This window comes from Quercus lobata, chromosome 1 (assembly GCF_001633185.2).
Source record: "Quercus lobata isolate SW786 chromosome 1, ValleyOak3.0 Primary Assembly, whole genome shotgun sequence".
NCBI lineage: Eukaryota > Viridiplantae > Streptophyta > Magnoliopsida > Fagales > Fagaceae > Quercus > Quercus lobata.
Window position 1 is genome coordinate 32,380,249 of NC_044904.1, and position 22,596 is coordinate 32,402,844.

At 36.6% G+C, this 22,596-nt stretch overlaps 2 protein-coding genes across 3 annotated transcripts; one reads left to right on the forward strand and one right to left on the reverse strand.

The window, feature by feature from the left end:
- Positions 1-310: 310 nt before the first annotated feature.
- On the reverse strand, positions 311-1,003 carry LOC115952667 (secreted RxLR effector protein 161-like). The gene has a single exon (XM_031069859.1). The coding sequence runs from the start codon at positions 1,001-1,003 to the stop codon at positions 311-313; it is 693 nt and encodes a 230-aa protein (XP_030925719.1).
- An 11,965-nt stretch (positions 1,004-12,968) lies between these two features.
- Positions 12,969-18,855, forward strand: LOC115987148 (U-box domain-containing protein 13). 2 transcript variants are annotated; one of them, XM_031110624.1, is made up of 4 exons: positions 12,969-13,458; positions 15,929-16,045; positions 16,586-17,041; positions 17,292-18,855. In XM_031110624.1, exons 1-4 carry the CDS (start codon positions 13,171-13,173, stop codon positions 18,450-18,452), a joined length of 2,022 nt encoding a protein of 673 aa, XP_030966484.1. In that variant the 5' UTR covers positions 12,969-13,170; the 3' UTR covers positions 18,453-18,855. The 2 variants fall into 2 exon arrangements, with proteins under 2 accessions (XP_030966484.1, XP_030966488.1); XM_031110628.1 differs by having other exon boundaries at positions 13,377-13,472.
- The last annotated feature ends 3,741 nt before the right edge of the window (positions 18,856-22,596 follow it).

The window sequence follows — 22,596 nt, forward strand, 5'->3', positions numbered from 1 at the left end:
TCACTACTTCAATGATGGAGTAAATCATCCTATCATATAGCAGCACAACAAGTGTAGGCTTCAATGGTAATATTCAATTAATATCCACAGCCTAGAACAATTTAATAATATATGAAAAATCATTACTCCCTGTCTTTGGTTCCTTAACCATTAACATGATTTTTCCTACAGAGGTGACATCACATGCAACATTTAAACAATGAAATATACCTATAAAAATTATGAATGTGAAAATAGAATTTTATCATCAAATAAAAATGCACAGTATTGTTTTTGAGGGCACATAATTCTAACAATCTCCCACTTGCACTCAAAACCAATCATACATGTATTTAATACCCATTGCTTCCAAATGTTTCTCAAACACTTTTTGAGACAATGCCTTTGTGAGTGGATCTGCAACATTATTGGCAGAGGCAATCTTTGTTATTGCTACATCACCTCTTTGTATAATATCACGTATCAAGTGATATTTACGTGCAATATGTTTTGTCCTTTGATGAGCCCTTGGTTCTACTGCATTTGCAATAGCCCCATTATTGTCACAATAGATAGTAATGGGTGACTCAATAGAAGGAACAACTTCAAGTTCTTGAATGAACTTGCGAATCCACACAGCTTCCTTTGCAGCTTCACTTGCAGCTATATACTCTGCTTCTGTAGTAGAGTCTGCAGTAGTATCTTGCTTGCAACTTCTCCAACTTATTGCTCCCTTGCCAAGAGTGAACACAAATCCAGAAATTGATTTTCTATCATCAATATCAGATTGAAAATCAGAATCTGTATACCCTTGGACAGTCAAATCCTCACCACCAAACACCAAGAAATAATGTTTGGTCCTATTTAAATATTTGAGGATATATTTCACTGCTGTCCAATGCTCAGAACCTGGATTGGATTGATATCTACTCACAATGCTCACTGCATAACAAATGTCTGGCCTAGTGCAAAGCATTGCGTACATGAGACTTCCTACAGCCGAAGCATAAGGACAGTTTCTCATTTTCTCTCTCTCTTCTTGTGTTTTAGGACACATTTGATTAGAGAGATGAATTCCATGTCTAAAAGGTGAAAACCCTTTCTTGGAATCTTGCATGCTAAACCTAGCCAATATCTTGTCAATATAATTGACTTGTGAAAGTCCCAATAACCTTTTCTTTCGGTCTCTAAACAATTTGATTCCGAGTATATAGGACGCTTCACCAAGATCTTTCATTGCAAAGTGACTAGATAACCATATTTTTATAGATGACATTGCTCCTACATCATTGCCAATGAGTAGTATGTCATCTACATAAAGAACTAAAAATGTAATAGTGCTCCCACTAACCTTTTTGTAAACACAGGGTTCATCCATATTTTGTGAGAAACCAAACGATTTGATTGCCTCATCAAAACGGATGTTCCAACTGCGTGATGCTTGCTCTAGGCCGTATATAGATCTCATCAACTTGCACACTTTTGATTCTTGACCATGAGATATGAAACCTTCTGGCTGGTCCATAAAAATTTCTTCTCGAATGTGTCCATTCAAGAAAGCTGTTTTAACATCCATTTGCCATATCTCATAATCATAATGTGCAGCAATTGACAATAGAATCCTTATGGACTTTAGCATGGCTACTGGCGAAAAAGTTTCCTCATAATCAATTCCAGCCTTTTGATTATACCCTTTTGCCACTAGCCTAGCTTTATAGGTCTCCACCTTACCATTAGGTCCTATCTTCCTTTTGTAGACCCATTTACAACTAATAGGCTTAATACCTTCTGGTTTGTCTACTAAGGTCCAGACCTGGTTGGTATACATTGAGTCCATCTCTGATTCCATGGCCCTTTTCCAATTCTCAACGTCCTTATCAGTCATTGCTTCTTGATAAGTAAAAGGGTCATTATCATGCTCCTCTGACTCCATTAGATAAATCTCATTTAACAAAGTGAGTCTAACTAGAGGCCTGATAGTCCTTTTACTACGTCGAGTTTCTTGTATTTTGCTTGGTTCAGTAGGCACTATTACTTGCTCTTCATTATACTCATTCAACTCAGCCATTGGGTTATCAATTTGTTCATCAAGAGAAACTTTTGCTCTACTTTCATTTAGGCTATAATCTTCCTCAAGAAAAATAGCATTCCTGCTCACAAACACTTTTTGCTCACTAGGATTGTAAAAATAGAAACCAGTAGACATCTTGGGATAGCCAACAAATAGACATCTATCACTCCTAAGTCCTAGCTTATCCATATTAGACTTTCTAACATGTGCTGGACAACCCCATATCTTTAAGTGATTTAGACTTGGTTTCTTACCAGTCCATAACTCATATGGGGTATTAGGAACTGATTTGGTAGGGACTCTATTTAATAAATAAACAGCAGTCTCCAAAGCATAACCCCAAAATGAAATTGGCAACTCTGACATGCTCATCATAGAACGAACCATATCTAATAAGGTTCTATTTCTTCTTTCAGCTACACCATTATGTTGAGGTGTGGCAGGGGGAGTCAATTGAGAAATAATCCCATTTTCCTTTAGATATTGCTTAAATTGATCCAAGAGGTATTCTCCTCCTCTATCAGGGCGAAGAACTTTTATGCATTTTCCAGCTTGTTTCTCAACCTCATTACGAAATTCTTTGAACTTTTCAAAGGATTCAGATTTATGTTTCATTAGGTACAAATAGCCATACCTAGAATAATCATCAATGAAAGTAATGAAGTAATAGAAACCACCTCTTGCCATGTGATTCATAGGACCACAAACATCAGTGTGTATTAATCCTAATACATCAGTGGCTCTAGCTCCCTTTCCTGTAAAGGGACTTTTGGTCATTTTCCCTTGTAAGCAAGGCTCACAAATTGGATAAGGCTCTACCTTCAAAAGATTCAATGGCCCATCCCTTACCAATCTATTGATTCGGTCAATATTGATATGACCAAGCCTTAAGTGCCACAAATAGGTAGGATTAACATCTCTTTTTCTTTTAAGAGATAACACACTGGTAGCAATATCATTCTCAACACAATTAATAGAATTATCAATAGAACTCAAAAAATAAAGACCATCTTGTAAAATGCCAGAAGTTACAAATTTATTATTAAACTTAACAACAAGTTTAGAAGTAAAAAGAAATGAATATCCTGAACAACCAAGTTTTGAAACTGAAACTAAATTTCTTCGCACTTCTGGCACATATAAGCAATCTTCTAAAACAAGAGTTCTACTAGAAGATAATTCTAAATAAAAGGTTCCAATGGCAGTGGCTGCAACAGTTGCACCAGTCCCCATCTTTAGGATCACCTCCCCTTCATTTAGCCTTCGGGTCTCCTTGAACCCCTGCAACACATTGCAAATGTGTGAGATTGTACCAGAATCTACACACCAAGAATCAAATGGACCATCCATTAAATTTGTTTCAATAACGAGCAAATTAGGCATACCTTCTGCAGGTTTGTCATTCTTCAGAGAAGCCAAATAATGGCGACAGTTTCTCTTCCAATGACCAGGCTTACCACAATGGAAACAATTTCCTTTTGCTTTCTTTTTCTCAGTGTCCTTATTCACTTTGTCACCTTGAGCCTTATTGAATGACTAAGACCCTTTTCTCTTAAAGTTCTTACCCTTAGGCTTAAACTTAAAAGAAGAATCAGATTTTTCAGCCAACATTACAGTAGGCTTTTCTTTCTTGATGAGATCCTCAGCTGCTTTCAACATATTGAGCAGCTCTGACAATGTCACTACCATCTTATTCATGTTATAGTTCATGATAAACTGATTAAAAGAATCAGGTAAAGATGCTAGGATCACATCAACTTGGGTCTCACTATCAATTTCTGCACCAAGCATATCCAGTTCATTGATGAAAGAAATCATCTTCAGGACATGTTCCCGAACTGGAGTTCCTTCCACCATTTTGGTGGACATGAGATTTTTCATAGCAGTTTGCCGTGCACTTCTGCTTTGTTCTCCAAACATCTCTTTGAGGTGTAGCATCATATCTTGTGCTGTAACTAGGCCTTGGCATTGTTTTTGCAACACATTGGTCATAGAGGCCATTATGTAGCATTTAGCCATTTCATCAGCCTCATGCCACTTATTAAATGCATCTCTTTGCGCCTCAGTGGCATCAGCTAAAGCAAGTTCTGGTGCCTCAGTATTAAGGACATGAGCTATCTTATCAGCAGTAAGAACAATGATTAGGTTCCTTTTCCAATCTACATAGTTTGGTCCAGACAATCGATTTTCATCCAAAATCTTAGCTAAGGGATTAAAATTGGTCATAATGAATCTGCAAAATAATACAAAATAATATTTTCACATACATATATCCATCATATTCAGGTTTTTGAATAACTAATGGTACCTCCCACAAGAACAAAATATCATAGATTCCCAGAACAGAATATAACAATTATATTCATAAATAGTTCGAAGTGGGCATCGGGAACCCTTACCTTGCATGCTCCAATAATTTCTTTTGAAATATACTGTGCACACCATATAAAGGCAAATAGATACTATTCATCATAATTTCATCTCATGTTTCTAATTTTATTTAATTTATCTATGACTCCCGATTTACTTTTGGCCTCCAAATCAAACATGTTTTACACTATTTTAGTGGTCATGTTTATTTGGATAAGTGCAAACCATTATCTAAGTGTGATATATGTACTAGTATGATTATGTTGCTATTTTAGCCACACTCCCACCAGTCATACACACACCTGTCTTCCCAAGAAGTAAACAAGAGGAACTACTAAACCAAAATCAAGTCTATCCTTTTGGCTTCAACAAAATTTTAATTTAAAAGAACCTTTATTCACCGACAATGGAGGGCCATAGGAATTATTCTATAAAATTATCCTATTTAGCACTTAGCATATATCAACACTGGGATGTAACTGTAAAGTGAGTCAATGCACTAAATATCATTCTTTATGTGTCTAACACAACTCCCACCAATTGAGATTCAATACCTTAATTCGGCAATACTCAAGATTTTATCAATATAAAAGGGTGAGTCAATGAACCAATATATATCAATATAGGTTACACAGATAAGCACATATACATGCATGTAGGTTCATAATAGACAATCTATCAAAGACAATCTATAACATAAAAGACAATCTATGAAGCCTACATATGAAACCATAAAAGGACAATCTGTAAAGCATGTATAGGCTACGGCGCACAAAAGCAATATACAATATATAAGGCATATCAAGAAAATATCTGAACTTCTACATATTGCAATAATGTCCATCAACACATTGCAATTGACCCCTGAAGATTAGAGATTTACAAATGAGGTCCCATTTCATACAATTTTATATCTATGTCCTTCCACCATACTATATTCCCACAAGCCACTAGGACTGGATAAATATCATTGTTATGTCCCTAGCTTATGTGACCCTTAATTTCTTGATTTCATAATTTCTATTGGACTCCAAAATATTTATAAAAACTCTTTAAATATATATATATATATACAATATTATATATATATGAAAAAACATTTTTGAAAAATGTCACCGGCCGGTTTTGTTTTGAGTCCAACTTCAATATGAAAATCAACTGAATATACTATCTTCTTTAGAGACTGGTGGATTCATTGTTGAGCATTTATATATTTTACTCATTACATACATAACCCAACGTGTCTGTATATAGCCTTTAAAATTGGCATCACCAGTTGACATTGTCAAAGTTATGTGCATAATAAATAAATATACACAAACCCCTCATGTTTGAGGACAATAGAAAAATTGTGATAGAACAACCTTTTAAATAACAATGATCACTCCATAAGGTGTTCTTGATCAGATCCAATTCAGTGTATGTACTTGTTACATTACACCCACTTGTTTGCTTAAAGTCACTACTTCAATGATGGAGTAAATCATCCTATCATATAGCAGCACAACAAGTGTAGGCTTCAATGGTAATATTCAATTAATATCCACAGCCTAGAACAATTTAATAATATATGAAAAATCATTACTCCCTGTCTTTGGTTCCTTAACCATTAACATGATTTTTCCTACAGAGGTGACATCACATGCCACATTTAAACAATGAAATATACCTATAAAAATTATGAATGTGAAAATAGAATTTTATCATCAAATAAAAATGCACAGTATTGTTTTTGAGGGCACATAATTCTAACATAGATGATAGAACATTAGGTTTTATATGGTGAAGAGATTAAAATTGGATTCATCAACTTAAATGCTTTTACCAACTCCTACTTTGTTATGTTGACTAATGACCAAACCTCCGCAAATTGATCAACTAAATTTGTGGAGCTAAATAAGGGAAAGTATATATTTTAACCTAATTGCTGAGTTGTTAAGCCATGCCGATCACACTCATTTACTTCGAATAAATATGTTTTATTTTATTTTATTTTATCTTTTTAAGAAGACAATTATTCCAAATGTCAGTGAATCTGATATACATCGTTTTCGTTGTCTTGTTGTCCTATTTTTACTCCTTTACCAATTTTGTTATTAATTATAAATTTAGTAATTAAGTGGCGATGCTCCAATCAAGTTCTTGCTCACCTTACCCATATGAAACTCTGACAGTCAAATCTCTTTCAAATAGCAATTCACTCGAAGGTTGAAGCATGTCTTGGTATTGGTTTGCTAACTATTGTCTTTTAGCTTATATTAATTAATTAGAATATAAAAGTTAAAAAGAAAAGTACAAAGTCTCTCTCCAAAAAGACAATGGTTGTTAAGCTTTGATAGTGTTAGAAATACTGAAATAAGTGTATTGTATTTCTCAATTAAATAATGTACATGAGAGTCTTTATATAGAAGACATATGTGTGCAGTACAAGTAAGAGTGTAGTATAAGCATGTGTGCTATACAAGTAATCTAGGTGGGCCTAAAGCCCACAACACTGTACACGTTAACAACCCTCCTTAAACTTAAGGTGGGTGTGAGACCAACTTGAGGTTATCAACTAAATCACGAAGGCGTCCCTTAGGATGTGACTTGGTGAAGATATCTGCAAGTTTATCTTTGGAGGAGACTGAGAAGAGCTTGAGAGCATCATGGACAAGATGATAACGGGTTAAATGACAATCGATCTCGATGTGTTTAGTCCGTTCATAGAAGACATCATTATGACTAATATAAATGGCACTCTAGTTGGCACAATAAAGAGGAGTAGTAGAGGACGTGGACACACCTAAATCTTTGAGAAGCCATCGTAGTCAAAGGAACTCAGATGTGGTATTAGCAAAGGTACGATATTCTGCTTCAATACTAGAGCGGGCCACATGAGTTTGTTTCTTACTTCACCTAGAAATCAGAAAAGAATCAAGAAGAAAACAATAACCAGTGGTGGACCTATGATCAGTGGGACCTCTTACCCAATTTGCATCAGAAAATGCACGGAGAACAAGAGGAGATTGAGTAGAGTAGAAAATATCATGGAAGAGAGTGCCCTTTAGGTATCAAAGAATGCGCAGAATAGCAGTATAGTGAGTCGATCATAGAGCAGACAGATACTGGCTCACCTGGTGAACAACATAGAAAATGTCTGGACGAGTGACAGTGAGATAAACTAGGCTGCCAACCAAGCGTTTATAAAGAGAGGGATTAGATAATAGTTTCCCTCCTGAGGGAGTCAAATGTGCATTAAGCTCAACTGGAGTGTCAATAGTCTTACTATCTGTAAGTCTAGCTCGAGACAAGAGTTCAGAGGCATTCTTGGCTTGAGTAATATAAAGTTCATCTGTAGAATGAGTGATTTCAAGATCCAAGAAGTAGCTGAGATGTCCAAGATCTTTCATCTCAAACTGCTGACTAAGAAAATTCTTGAGTTCTTGAATCCCACTAAGGTCATCACCAGTTATGATCATATCACCCACATATAGGAGAAGTAAAATAGTGCCTTTGTCAGTGCGACGAAGAAATAAGGTAGAATCATAATGACTGGCCATGTAACCTAAGCGAGAGATCGTAGAGCTGAATTTGGAAAACCAAGCTCGTGGAGCTTGTTTAAGGCCATAAAGTGCACGTCGAAGGTGACAAACCTTGTTTGATTCAATAGAGAGACTAGGAGGAGGTTGCATATAAACTTCTTCATTTAAATCCCCATTACAGAATGCAGTTTTGACATTCATCTGAAAAAGGTCCCATTTATTGGCAGCAGCAACAACTAAGAGGGCACGAACAAATGAGATATGAGCAACCGGAGCAAAGGTCTCTTCATAATCAATCTCATACTCCTATGTAAAACCTTTTGTAACAAGGCGAGTTTTGTAGCACTTAATGGACTCATCAGAGTGAGTCTTAATCTTGTAGATTCACTTACAACCAACCACAGATTTCTCAAGGGGAGAGTCACCAAATCCCAAGTATGGTTTTTAGATAATGAATCATGTTCCTCTTTCATTGCAATTTGCCATAAAGGGTCAGTGGAGGCCTCACGATAAGTGTGAGACTTGTGCAGAGTAGTAAGGGCAGTGTAACAATGATAGTCAAGTAAATGTGTAGGAATGGATCTTATTTGAGTTAAGTGACGAGGTGGAATGTCTTGTGCAAGATTTTTAGGCGGAGCAGGAGCAGGGGACCCAAGCTTAGGGTTGGGTAGCTCGTCTTCAACTTGCTCATTAAAGAGTGAACTAGGAAAGGGATCAAGGATATCTGGTGGTTGGAGAGAGAAGTCTACAGGAGAATCAAGAGTAGTTATAGAAGGATCAGGAGTAGCTACAGAAGGAATCTGTGCCTCATCTAGAAAAAGATTTAAGACAAAGGAGGAAGATAGGGAGGCATGAAAGTGAGAGAGCTCAACAAAGAAGCGATATTCCCAAAAGATAACATTGCGTGAGATACAATGACGATGAGAGACAGGATCATAACACCGATACCCCTTTTGAGATTCGCCATAGCCAAGAAAACAACAAAGCCTTGACCGAGGCTCAAGTTTATTATACTCATGTGATTGAAGAAGAACGAAACAAGCAAAACCGAAGGAGCAAATGTGGTGATAGTTTGGAGGTGACCCAAAAAGGCGCTCATATGGAATTTGATTTTGGATAACAAGACTTGGAATGCGATTAATAGTATGAACAACATGAAGAGCAGCTTCGCCCCAAAAATGAGCAAGAACTTTGGCAGAGAGAAAGAGAGCATGAACAATGTCAAGAATATGACAAAGTTTTCGTTTGACTCTACCATTTTGCTGAGAGGTACCTGGATAAGTTAGTTGATAAACAGTGCCATAGAAATGCAAAACATCTTGGAAAGCATATTGAGTGTACTCAAGAGCATTATCAGATTGAAAAATTTTGATACGTTTGGAAAATTGAGTTTCAACCATTTTTGCAAAATTAGAATATACTTGTAATAATTCAAAACCATGTTTCATATGAAAAATTCAGTTATAGCGAGAGTAATCATCAACAAATACAACAAAATATCGAGATCCACTAATACTAGAGATAGAGGATGACCCCAAAATATCAGAATGAATAAGGTCAAAGATATCAGTGGATGTTGATTCACTAGTATTGAAAGGCAAAACTGGTTGTTTTCCTGACTGACATGAAACACAATCAAAATTTTCTGTAGACACTGAACCTAACAAACCTCTAGAAGCCAATTGTTGTACCCGAGAGGAAGATGCGTAACCAAGTCGAGCATGCCAAAGTGTAAGGGGAGGAATAGAAGAAATTGCAGAAGCTGTAGAAACAGAAACATGAGCAACAAGTGGAAGACGAAGGTTGTCCACGGGAAACATACGCCCAACTCTAGGACTGGTCTCAAGCTCCTGTCCCGTTCTCAGATCCTGCACAATACAACCAGAATAGTAAAAGATAATACGATAACCCAACTCAGCTAATTGTCTCATAGAAAATAAATTGTAAGAAAAGTCGGGAACATTAAAGACCCCAGGAACTAAGAGGTTGGAGATCGAAATGGAACCTATATTATGACCAGACATTGTAGAACTATTTGTTGTGCAAATATTAAGAGGGTGTGGTGCAGGTTTAAGTTTAGAAAATAAGGACGAGTGAGGTGTCATGTGATTACAACAAGCAGAATCCATAAGTCAAGAGGAAGGAGACATACTAGATAAAGCTGAGAGAGAAGAGGAATAAGATGCATTACGAACCATACAAATGACATTAGCGATGATGTTTTTAAGGTCATTTGTGGACATGGTGAAAGTGCATCCTGAAGACTTAGACTGTGCAGAGATAGAAGCCATTGGTTGGACACTTTCAGTGTTAGCAACAGTAGTAGTAGAAATTGAAACAGCTGATTTGTTGCGATGATAGCAAATCTCAATATTGTGGCCAAAACATTTGCAAAAATTGCAAAAACGTTTGCTCAATTGTCAGCAACGATTATCGCAACAAGAAGAAGACATGTCCTTATTCTTCATTTAGAAGCAAAATATGCCAAAATGGACTACAAAAATGAAATCTATGCGAAAAACTGGGTAAGAAAAACCTGGACTGCAAAAGTCAACCCTAGAGAAAAGTAAACAGTCAAAGTTAACCTTTGGTCAAAATCAATGATCTGGTCAACACATGCTAGTGATCTGGTCAACGGTCTGGTCAACGTGGGTTAATGGTCTGGTCAACGATGATGTCAGTAGATGAATGGACGATGATATTAGCTAGGGCTGACGTGGTAGTGATGATGTCATTAATGACATCAGCAAGAACAAAGGTCGGTGCGTGAGGCGCGTGACTGAGGCGCAACTTCTTTGGGCAACGTGTGAGGGCATGTGCAAGCTCCAATGATTGCGAGACTTCCACGATTGAGTAGATTTGGGCGAGATGATCACTGTAGTACCTGCAAAATATTTATTGGAGCAAGGTGCAAGGTGAAGATGGTAAGTGTAGTGGTCTGTGGCGTGGGACTCCTCGACGATGGCGGCTGCAGGTTTGGAACCTAAGGATGACGGTTGGAAGATGTCAGAGGTTCTATGGTGAAAGGCTACGATGGCTGCTGTGACAGCGGAAGCGATGAGAATGGAGTAGCACCAATAAAAACAAGATTGCTGAGAAAAGGTCAGAGTAGTGGCTTTAATACCATGTTAGAAATACTGAAATAAGTGTATTGTATTTCTCAGTTAAAGAATGTATATGAGAGTCTTTATATAGGAGGCATATGTGTGCAGTACAAGAGTGTAGTACAAGTATGTGTGTTATACAAGTAATCTAGGTGGGCCTAAAGCCACAACACTATACACGTTAACAAATAGGTTAACCAACTCCCTATATAAAAAAAGAGTTAAATAATACAAAAAACAATTTTACCACTTCTTTCGGAACTTGTAAATATTCTGTATATCATTGTATATTGAGTGCAATGTCATAGATCTTAAAAAGAAAAAAAGAAAGAAAAAAAGGCAAATTACAACTTATCTACTTGTAGTTTGATCGAAATTTAAGTTGCCTACATGTGGTTTGAAATTTGTCACTTTTTTCACTTGAGGTTAGCTCAGTTAGAATTCCGAAACCCACCTTTGTTTAAAACATGGTTAAATATGTAATTTTTCCTTTGCTTTTATGTCTTTCTTCTCCAAAAACATAAAAAATATAAAAATGCAAAATTACATAAGATAAAAAAGAATCCAATAGAACACTTGCATAATGAGATTTCAAATTACAGGTAAGCAACTTAAATTTTGATCAAATCTTAGGTGAGTAAAGTGTCAAATTTTAAACCACAGATAGGCAACTTAAATTTCGGTCAAACTATAAATAAGAAAGTTGTAATTTGCCAAAAAAAAAAAAAAAAAACAAAAAAAAAAAAAAAAAGCCTTAGACAATGTCACAATGTGTTCACTTATCTCAATTAGTATAGTTTTTAAGAGTAATCATTACAGGGTGGACACAACAAGTGTAAATTTTACTGTATCTATTAATAAATAATAAAAGGGTAAACTATATAATTGGTCCCTAACCTTTACACCATATTTCAATTTAGTTCCTAACCTTTCAATTGTGTCAATTTGATCCCTAATCTTTCAATGTCGTGTTAATTTAGTCCCTAATGTTATATTTTATATGGAAATTGCTAACATGACAAACGGCCAAAATAAAATTTAAGTTTATTGTCTCATCAACGTAAGCTAATTTTTTGTTTTGACCATTAAACAAGTCATAAATTTTCATCCAAAAGATACTAAAATGTTAGGGACCAAATTGACACAATTGAAAGGTTAGGGATCAAATTGAAATATAGTGTATAGGATAAGGACCAATTATGTGGTTTATCCGTAATAAAAAAAGACTAAGCCATAAAACTCAATTTGATAGATAAGATAGGATAAAGTTTAGAACATGTGAGGTGCATTATGGGCTAAAGAGATTAAAAATATATTATGGATATAAATAGAGTTTAACCAGCCTAACCCATAACAACCACAGAGTTATTTAAAACAAAGAAAAAAACAAAGCACCCGACATATAGCAGATGATCTGCACCTGTCTCTTTTTTTTTTTTTTTTTTGGGGTTAAAATAATCTGCACCTGTCGCTATACTCTCTCAGTAGTCAGTAATCAGTATGCACAAAACATAAAAGAGTTAAGAGCATAATTAACCGGCGTGCGTTCGTTAGTTTAACAGATTCATCAACCAACCTTTTTTTTATGTCGTTCTGTGTTCTCACTTCTCAGTAAATAGTAGCCGAGCCGAATTAAACAACTCAGACTCTTTCTCACACTTTCCCAGACACCATAGGGCAATGAATAAAATATTTGGAGGGTTTGATGTTTTGGTTTAATGATAAAATTTTTTACTGCCATCGTAAAAGTCTATAGAGGTAAAATAATCTCTTGGTTTGATAATAAAGTATAATTATTAAGAGGAGCATTATATTAAAACACTTAAAAAAAAAGAAAAAGGTCCAACCAAACCAGAGTTAAATCCCAACCCAACCCCCCTAGTTAAGCTAACACTCTCTCAGCCGCGCCACCAAAAGAAGAAAACAAAAAAAAGCCTCTGCGCGTGTCGCACACCCTTCTCTCTCTCTCTCTCTCTCTAAAAACTCATGGAGACGACTATTATCTGCTATTTCGGCCTCGGCCGAGCTGTAAACAAAGCACACTGATAAAGCAAAAAAAGAAAGAACAAGAAGAAACGAACTTGACGGTGCGGTACTTTTGCGAAACGGTGCGTTTTACAGTATGGAGGAAGAGAAGGAGAAAGAGAGTGGAGCTGATGTGGTGAGGAGCTTGATCGAGATGGTCAACGACATATCGTCGATCTCGGAGTACAGGTGTACGGTCAAGAAGCACTACTGCAATTTGGCGAGGAGGTTGAAGCTGTTGATCCCTCTGTTTGAGGAGATTAGGGATACGAAAGAGCTGGTTGTACCTGAAGAGACTGTGGAGGCTCTGAAGTCGTTGAGGGAAGCGCTTGAATCGGCTAAGGAATTGCTCAGATTCGGTTGCGAAGGGAGCAAGATCTACTTGGTGCGTGCATTTCCGTGAGTCTCTCTTTTTTTTTTTTTTTTTGGATTGGATTGTGTCTGTTTGGTTGCTGAGAAAATTTTGGAGGAAAGTGCGAGAAAATCTTACTGTTATTGTTATAACCGGAGCTGCCACTGGGACTTTGAGGTACTAACTTACCATCAGTCAAAAACAAATAGAGACGCAGCTTAGGATTGCAAATGAGTCTGAAATCGATTCAATTGCTAAATTTTCCGAGTTTGACCATTAGCGATTGCTTTGAAAATTGAAGATGTTGTTGTGGTTTGGTTATATATGTTTGTTTCAGTGACATTGTTATTGATTAGATCAGTGAATTTTTATGTTCTTGGTCACAGTCATGTCATTTGTGAAAGCATCAAGTTCTGAAGTAGAATCTATTAAAATAGTTATGATATGATTTTGGGTTGGTTTTATCGAGTGTCCCTTTCATGTATTGGATTGTGAAATTTAAAACATTCATAATTGGATTATTGTTGATGCTTTGTTTTTTTCTCCATTAAATTTGTACATCTTAATTGTACAATCAAGATGTCGAACTTGTCTCTTGTTATGTTTTATTCTATGATATCTGGGTTTGTGTTCTTTTGGTCATGCTGTCACGGACGGAAGCTAGTAATTTGTAACTGAAATGAAAATAAGGATACATTTAATCTTGGGAGTATTCTTAAGTTTCTTTACATCTTGTTGAAATTAACTTTCTCCTCATCAATTTTCTGATTGTATTAAGCACTTCCTGTATTACATGTGTGTTGCCATAGTAACTCATTTAAAGGATGTATTAGGCCTAGTTCACGGATAAAACCGGGGAGGTACCTTTGGGTCTTATGTGGGACATTTGGAGAGAGCATAATAACAGAGCTTTTGAAGGGTCTGAATGGTCCATGACGGATCTTAAGATGCTTCTACTGCTATCCTTGTTGTAACTAGTCATGATCTTACCATCTGTGTACACACATATTGTGTGCTGGGAGTGAGTATTGTCCATCTTTTCTAATAAATTTTTTCTTTACTTATCAAAAAATGTTACACCACCAGTGGAGTAATATACTCAAATTCATGAGGGAGAAAGAGAGAGATGCACAAACAAGGTGAATTTGTTACTGTTCTATCATTTTATGCCACAAAAAATAGGCTTCTTTGGTATAGAGCAGTTGTCAATTTAGGGTTTTTGATGTCAAGGTTGCTGTACATGGTGATTCTGCTAGAGTAAAAGCCACACCTAGTGCACAAAGTTCAAGCTTCTGTGTGGTCTTGGGCTGGTGGTTGGTAGGTAGTGACGTAGTGTTACTCCAATTATGGAGAGGTTGATTCCTGGACTCAAATCATTTTTTTCGGGGGGGGGGGGGTTCTAGACTTGAGCCCACAATATGTTGCTGGGGTGGAGGAAACTTGTCTTCACACCTAGGTCCAACCTTTGTTAATTCTAATAGAGTATATTTTAAAAATTAATACTTTCATCTAGTTAGAAAAGAGTGGCAATATAGTGGCTGTGATCCATGCAGTCATACACGCCTGAATTTAATATGGGGATTCATTGAGGTAACAGGTATACTACCCTAAAACAGGAGGGCCAAGGGATTCCATCTTTCTTGGTGCGCATAAATTTGACAACCTTTTCTTTTTAGAACTCTAATGTATAATCTTGAGCTGCTATCAATTGAGAAGCGATGAAACAAGTGTACGGAGAGTTGTGAGAATGAAAACTTGGTCGGTCGACTTTTATGGGCATGGTAGAGTAGAAAAAGTGATCCATTGTTGACATAGTTTATAAGGATGATTAAAATGGCATCTTTCCACTCCCACATCCTTGGTGCGCATAAATTTGACAACCTTTTCTTTTTAGAACTCTAATGTATAATCTTGAGCTGCTATCAATTGAGAAGCGATGAAACAAGTGTACGGAGAGTTGTGAGAATGAAAACTTGGTCGGTCGACTTTTATGGGCATGGTAGAGTAGAAAAAGTGATCCATTGTTGACATAGTTTATAAGGATGATTAAAATGGCATCTTTCCACTCCCACATCCTTGTTTCCCCCTTCCCCCTCTTCCCAACTCAAAAATAGGGAAGTAAGAACGAAAATATTCTTGATTTAAAATTTTTAAGCTGTGATTTTAGGAGAGAAAGCGTTTGGGGGTTTACGGATAAAAACAACTCATTGAACCTGATAGTAGGAGAAAGGGTTTGGGTTTTATCATTTTCTTTGTCTTTGAATGAAGGAATATTTGGTTACTTGCAATTATATTTAGAGAGTACACATGCATGTGTAATAAATGCACCTTCATTTAGTTATGATCTTATATGAGAGGTGCTCTAGATTTTAGGTTTTTATTTTTTGATGACTTATGCTTGCTAGTCAGATGAGACCTTCTTTTGTAGTTGCTGATCCTTTGTGACTATCATATTTCTTTTCCACATTTCTCTTTGAATTAACTTTCACTACACTGCTTGCAGGTCCTAGAGAGGGAGAAAATTATGAATAAATTTCACGAGGTGACAGCTCAACTGGAACAAGCTTTGAATGGAATTTCCTATGAAAATCTGGACATATCAGATGAAGTTAAGGAACAGGTAGAGGCTCGTATATAAATTGTCATTTTGTTAGAATGTAATTATCTAGGACCTCCACATGATAGTTCTCTTTCTTTCTTTATATTTCATATTAGTTTGCTTGCGGAGTCTACCTTTAGCTACATGCCTGATACTGACCGTAGTAGTCTTGATTTGAAGATCTGATGATAACACTCATGTATGACATACATGATTAATTTTAGAGTTTGCATCATAATTCCATTTAGCCCCCTTCTCACTATGTTGTTCAAAAAGTATTGGAGTGGCCCCAAAGAGAGTTTCTCAATTCTATTCTTTTATGTTTCAATATTTTTCTAAGTTCTGCTTGAACTCTTTCTGTGTCCAGGTTGAGCTTGTTCTTTCTCCCATGTATGACATACATAATTAATTATAGAGGTTGCATCAAAACTCCATTTAGCCACCTTCTCACTATGCTGTTCAAAAAGTATTGGAATGGCCCCAAAGAAAGCTTCTCATTTCAATTATTTTTAATGATGTTTCTATTTGTCTAAGTTCTGTTTTAACTCTTTCTGTATCCAGGTTGAACTTGTCCTTGCTCAGTTCAGAAGAGCCAAAGGAAGGGTTGATGCTCCCGATGTTGAGCTGCATGAGGATCTCTTGTCCCTTTACAACAAGAGCAATGATGCAGCAACAGATCCAGCTGTCCTAAGGAGATTGGCGGATAAGTTACAATTGATGGGGATAGTTGATCTTACACAGGAGTCGCTAGCTTTGCATGAGATGGTTGATGCCAGTGGAGGAGATCCTGGGGAGAGCATTGAAAAGATGTCAATGCTGCTAAAGAAAATCAAGGATTTTGTGCAAACAGAAAACCCTGACATAGAAGCTTCTGCAGGAGAAAAAGGTAATCCTCCAAGCTGCAGTGGACAAGTATCCAGCGACAAAAATTCTAAGGCCCCAGTTATACCAGTTGATTTCCGCTGTCCAATATCGCTGGAGTTGATGAAGGATCCTGTCATTGTTTCAACAGGGCAGGTATATGCACCCTGGGCTTGCTCCTTGACAGCCAAACTTGGTTGCAAAGTAGGATACAAATAGAATGCGTTTAATTGTAATAATGAGGTTGAATTGACTTTTGACTGAAAGATGAGAAAACAATATATGTGCTTTACTTTCTCACCCCTTAACACATGCCACATAAAAGTGGTTACTGGAGATTTGCTTATATAGTTATATCCATCCTACTACAACAATTTTCTAACAGGTCTTGTTTTCTCTGCTGTAGACCTATGAACGTGCATGCATTGAGAAGTGGCTGGACGCAGGGCATGGGACATGTCCAAAGACACAACAGATCCTTGCTAACACTGTCCTGACACCCAACTATGTTTTACGTAGTCTCATAGCCCAGTGGTGTGAGGCAAATGGCATTGAACCACCAAAAAGACCCAGTAGTACTAGACCCAGTAAAACAACATCTGCCTGTTCACCTGCTGAACGTACTAAGATTGAAAGTCTTTTACGCAAGCTCACATCCAGCAACCCAGAAGACCAGCGATCTGCTGCGGGTGAGATCCGCCTTCTTGCCAAGCGTAATGCAGATAACCGTGTAGCCATTGCTGAAGCTGGTGCAATCCCCCTCCTTGTTGGTCTCCTTTCCACACCTGACTCCCGTACCCAAGAGCATGCTGTTACGGCACTGCTTAATCTCTCCATCTGTGAGGATAACAAAGGAAGCATAATATCCTCTGGGGCAGTTCCTGGTATAGTTCATGTGCTGAAAAAGGGGAGCATGGAAGCTCGGGAAAATGCAGCAGCTACCCTTTTCAGCCTCTCTGTTGTGGATGAAAATAAGATTACAATTGGTGCTTCAGGAGCCATCCCACCACTTGTGACATTACTGAGTGAAGGAACCCAAAGGGGTAAGAAGGATGCTGCAACAGCACTCTTCAACTTGTGCATTTTCCAAGGGAACAAGGGAAAGGCAGTGAGGGCTGGTGTTGTTCCCACACTGATGCGGCTGCTAACTGAACCAGGAGGAGGAATGGTGGATGAGGCACTAGCCATTTTAGCAATATTGGCTAGCCATGCTGAAGGTAAAGCTTCCATCGGATCTGCGGAGGCAGTGCCGGTTTTGGTAGAGGTTATTGGGAATGGATCCCCCAGGAATAGAGAGAATGCAGCTGCAGTTTTGGTGCACCTTTGTGCTGGTGACCACCAACATCATCTTGCAGAGGCCAAAGAGCTTGGAGTGATGGGTCCACTGGTGGATTTGGCACAAACTGGCACAGAAAGGGGCAAGCGAAAGGCTGCACAGTTGATAGAGCGTATGACTAGGTTTGTTGAGCAACAGAAGCAGGCTCAGGTACTAGCTGAGGCTCAAGCTCAAGCTCAGACCCAGCAGTCAGCAGCCACAGCCATCCTCCACAGTGAATTCGGAGGATAGCTGAGGATTTTGTTTTCACTTGTTGACATTTGTTTTTGTTTATCTTGTTCTACCTTTATTTCTTTGGTTCCTTTAAAGTAATTGAAAGAGGCGGCTTTGCTTCGGAGGGAAAGGTGGAAGATCACCTACACCCCTGTCTGTAAGTTATTCATTTGTTTTTGTGGGACGAGGACCTTATTTTGAAGAGATTATTCAGAGTGCCTTCAATAGGGGAAAGGGGGAAAAAAAAGAAAAGGAAGAAAAAGGGCAGAGATGTATCTGACACTTGTGAAATGTACCATTGTAACATGTACGACTGTATCTGTAATCATCCTCGGTTTTTAATGAAGAGATGTTTCCTGTAGTATTCAAACCAAACAGTTTACATTTTAAGTGCAAATTCACAACCCAATCTTCTCAGCTATTGAAATTCAATTCAGGAAGCATGTAGTGAATCGGATACGATGCTGTGATTCAATCTTGTAGCACTTTATTTTGTCTCTCTTTTTTTTTTTTTTAATAATTTTTTTCTCTAAATTTTATTATTTTTGGATAATTTGATGGTTACAAATTAGGACAGCGGAGAAAAGGATTTAAATCATATATGCCTATATTAGAAACACCAGTATCAATTTAACTACAACTTATGGCAATACGCTTTGCTTGGTCGTGATCCAGGTATATATTATTCATTTATTTGAGCTAAAGGGATATAGACTCCTGTGCAACTAGAGTCCCAACTTTTTCGAAAAGAAAGGAACAAGGAAAAGGAAAAAAAGGCATATTGCCAGCATGACGTTGGGTAACTTTACTACAACCCTAGCTTATGCTCATGATTTGACTTTTGACTATAGCCCTTTGGGCCGATTCCCTATCAAACTAGGGCCCATGTCTATCTTTTCTCTCCTTTCTTTTGTATTTTGGGCCCAACTAAATGTTGAGGCTTTGGATCCTGGTTCCCTTTTGCGTTGAATCTTTCTTAAAATAAATAAATAGTATGATTTCATTGGTTTGAACTTTGCACTTTGTAGTCTTTTTCCTTGTATGGGTATATATCAATTTATATGAATTAATAATTTAAAATTTCTATACCCTTTTTTTTTGAAACTAAAAATTCTATTCTTGGATCATGGGTTATTTTTGTTGTTAATATACACACCAAATTTCATATGTTTTGATAGATACAATAGAATTTTAATTTATTGTATTCACTTCATAATGATTACTAACTACTATCGGATTAATATACTAATTGGTTTTTTGTCAAAATTTCTCATGCATTGCATGAACTAGCAATTAGTATTTATATCTATATAATAATATAAAATGAAAACTTTTGACCTTTTGTTGAATTATTCTAATACTGCGATACAAAATTTTTTAAAGCACGCATTTTTTTACACGACAATTTTTATATATATAAGTTTATTTTTATATTAATAAATAATAATAAATTATATTAGCTTAAACTAATTAGAACTCAGTGCCATTTTGGATAAAACAACTTAACACTAATCAAATTCCGATTATATTAGATTGATCTTCTCTAAATAACTTATAATTAAATCAAGTATATCATGTTCTACAAATTCTCTAATTTAATTATTCATTTATTAATACCTATTAATTAAATATGTATCATATACAAACATTTTTTTTTTATTATCAAACTTCGCCGGTTAAGAACTAATATATATACATATATAATTCAAAACCTATATGGCCATATGTCTCGATTATATATACTACCGTGATTATTTAACAGGTCAACTACTATGGGCTTTTAAGAAATAAGTGATAATTTCTGGTCTAATTAATCTAATCAATTTAATAATAAAAAATATCATGTACTTACGAGAAATTATCATTATTGGCATAACACATTCGTTGAATCGCTACTATTTAAACCGTTCAATTCCTGCGAAACATCATGTGATATTTACCCATTGCCCTCGCATGGTGCAAAGTCGATGAGTCCATACTGAAAACCATTTTTTTTTTTTTTTTTTTAAATTCTATTCATCTAGTGGAGCATGTTTTCCTCTCATGCACATAAGGGTGGAACCTTGGATTACACGTGTGAGTGAAGTTATACATTGAATAATGATGAAAATAGTGAGTAATTAATATAACATAATTGAGCACATACCCAGCCCATTAGGCTTAGGTCTCTTGAGTTAAAATGTGTTTCTATATGTTATATTAATTACTTAAGGAAGTTCCTTAAGATGTTTATCTTACTTACAAGTGGTATTAGAGCCCATTGTGGTGTGAGGCAAAGGTGGCAAGGTTATTGAGATTCCTTTCACAATTGGAGTTAGAATGGAGTGTGTGTACTTGAAACCCTTTTGCAAATGGAGTAAGCGGGTCCCTTTCGCAGTTGGAGTGTGGACAATATATTGCATTGAGCAAGTCCATAAAGCTCGCACAAACGATCTTGAAAAAGGCCCAATAAAGGAGTATTATTGCCAATAGTGTTAGACAATGGTGAAGTACAAGGTTCTCATGGAGGATAAAAATGTGCGGGGTTGATACATGGAGGCCCATGGATGATGCACTAGTGAAGGAAAAAGCTCATTAGGTAAGAGGAGCAAGTAAGACTTGTTTATGGCTCATGGAGGTCTTAAAGCTCATAAAGAGAGGAAAAGACTCACACGTGAGGAGAAGACTCATACGTGAGGAGAAGATTGTTGGGTTACATATGTGAGTGAAGTCTTGCATTGAATAATGATAAGAAGAGTAAGTAGTTAATATAACATAATTGAGCACATACCTATTGGATTTAGGTCTTTTGAGTTAATGTGCATCTCTATATGTTATATAAATTATTTAAATAAGCTCTTCAATGTGTTTATCTCCCCAATAATTTGAGCACAAGGGTGGACCCACTTCTATTGATCATTTTCATAAATGACCCAAGAATAATTTCTCCATACTTACCCAGTTAGCCAGGTCCAAGTGCCAAGAAACAGACTTTTCAGTGGGAGGCTTTGGAGTTAGGAGCGAAAGGTATAGTTGACAGCTCACACTCACACATAATGCTGCATATCCAATCTCTCAACATTAGGCTTTGGCTTTTAAATTTCTGGAAGAAAAGGAAGTGCCATTCCTGCAGCTTCGAGTTCGAGGTAACGCTTTCTTGATTCTTTGACACAACACGATATAGGACCCATGTTGTGGGCCTTGTGTTGTTGTGTCACCTCACCTTCACTGCATGCTTGCTACTCCATATGTGTAGTTGAGTTTGAGTTTTAGTGGACCACTCTTTAACCTAGCTTACTGCATTATACATTCTGCACCATATCATTTGAATTGTTTTAGACGCGCCTGCACTAGGTTTTTTCATTAAGATTTCCCCCGTAAATATAACACACTATAACTCTATTAAGTTCAAGGAGATTCTATCTTTTTATCATTTTTGTTTGAGGCTCCGTATGTGAAAGATTAACTATATACATACACTTCATAAAAAGAAAAAAGAAAAAAGAAAAAAGAACCCTATATATATATAACACAAATATGGCAAAGGGGTGATCGATGTGGAGAGAGAACATCCATCCTCCAATTTTTACAACATTTAAATGAAAAGGACCTATATCCTTTCCAACTTGGCTATTGGCTGGCTTATTTTTGCGGGCTCCTGAATAGCTTAATTAGTTTATGAAATTAATAATAAATTGTATATGAGTATATGACATTTCACTTATATAGTTAAATGTTGTTCATTTAAATGATGGAATACTTATATACTTCTTTTTTGGTTTTTTATTTTATTTTGTTTTGATGAATGAGTTCCTTCCATAACAAACAGCTTTTTTCCTTTTTTGAGAAGAAGCAGCAACAAGTTCATATCACAATTCGAAATACCAGGCAGTTATTCTAGTACAGAAAAGATATATAATCCACCAATTATACAGTAACCTATTTTGCACTGAATTTTTAAACCCTTGCATCTCTCCATTCTAGCCCTAGCAACATTTCTTAATTCGTCCCAAATTCTTCTCCTCATTGTTAATAAGATTATCATGAACTCTTGCATTTCTTGGATACCAAACATGGTAAATACTGGCAGCCCAAACTAGCCAGCATATGGTATACTTTAACACATTTTCCCTTCAACGAGTGAATACTCCAAATTTAGCACATGGGACCATCTATTCAATCT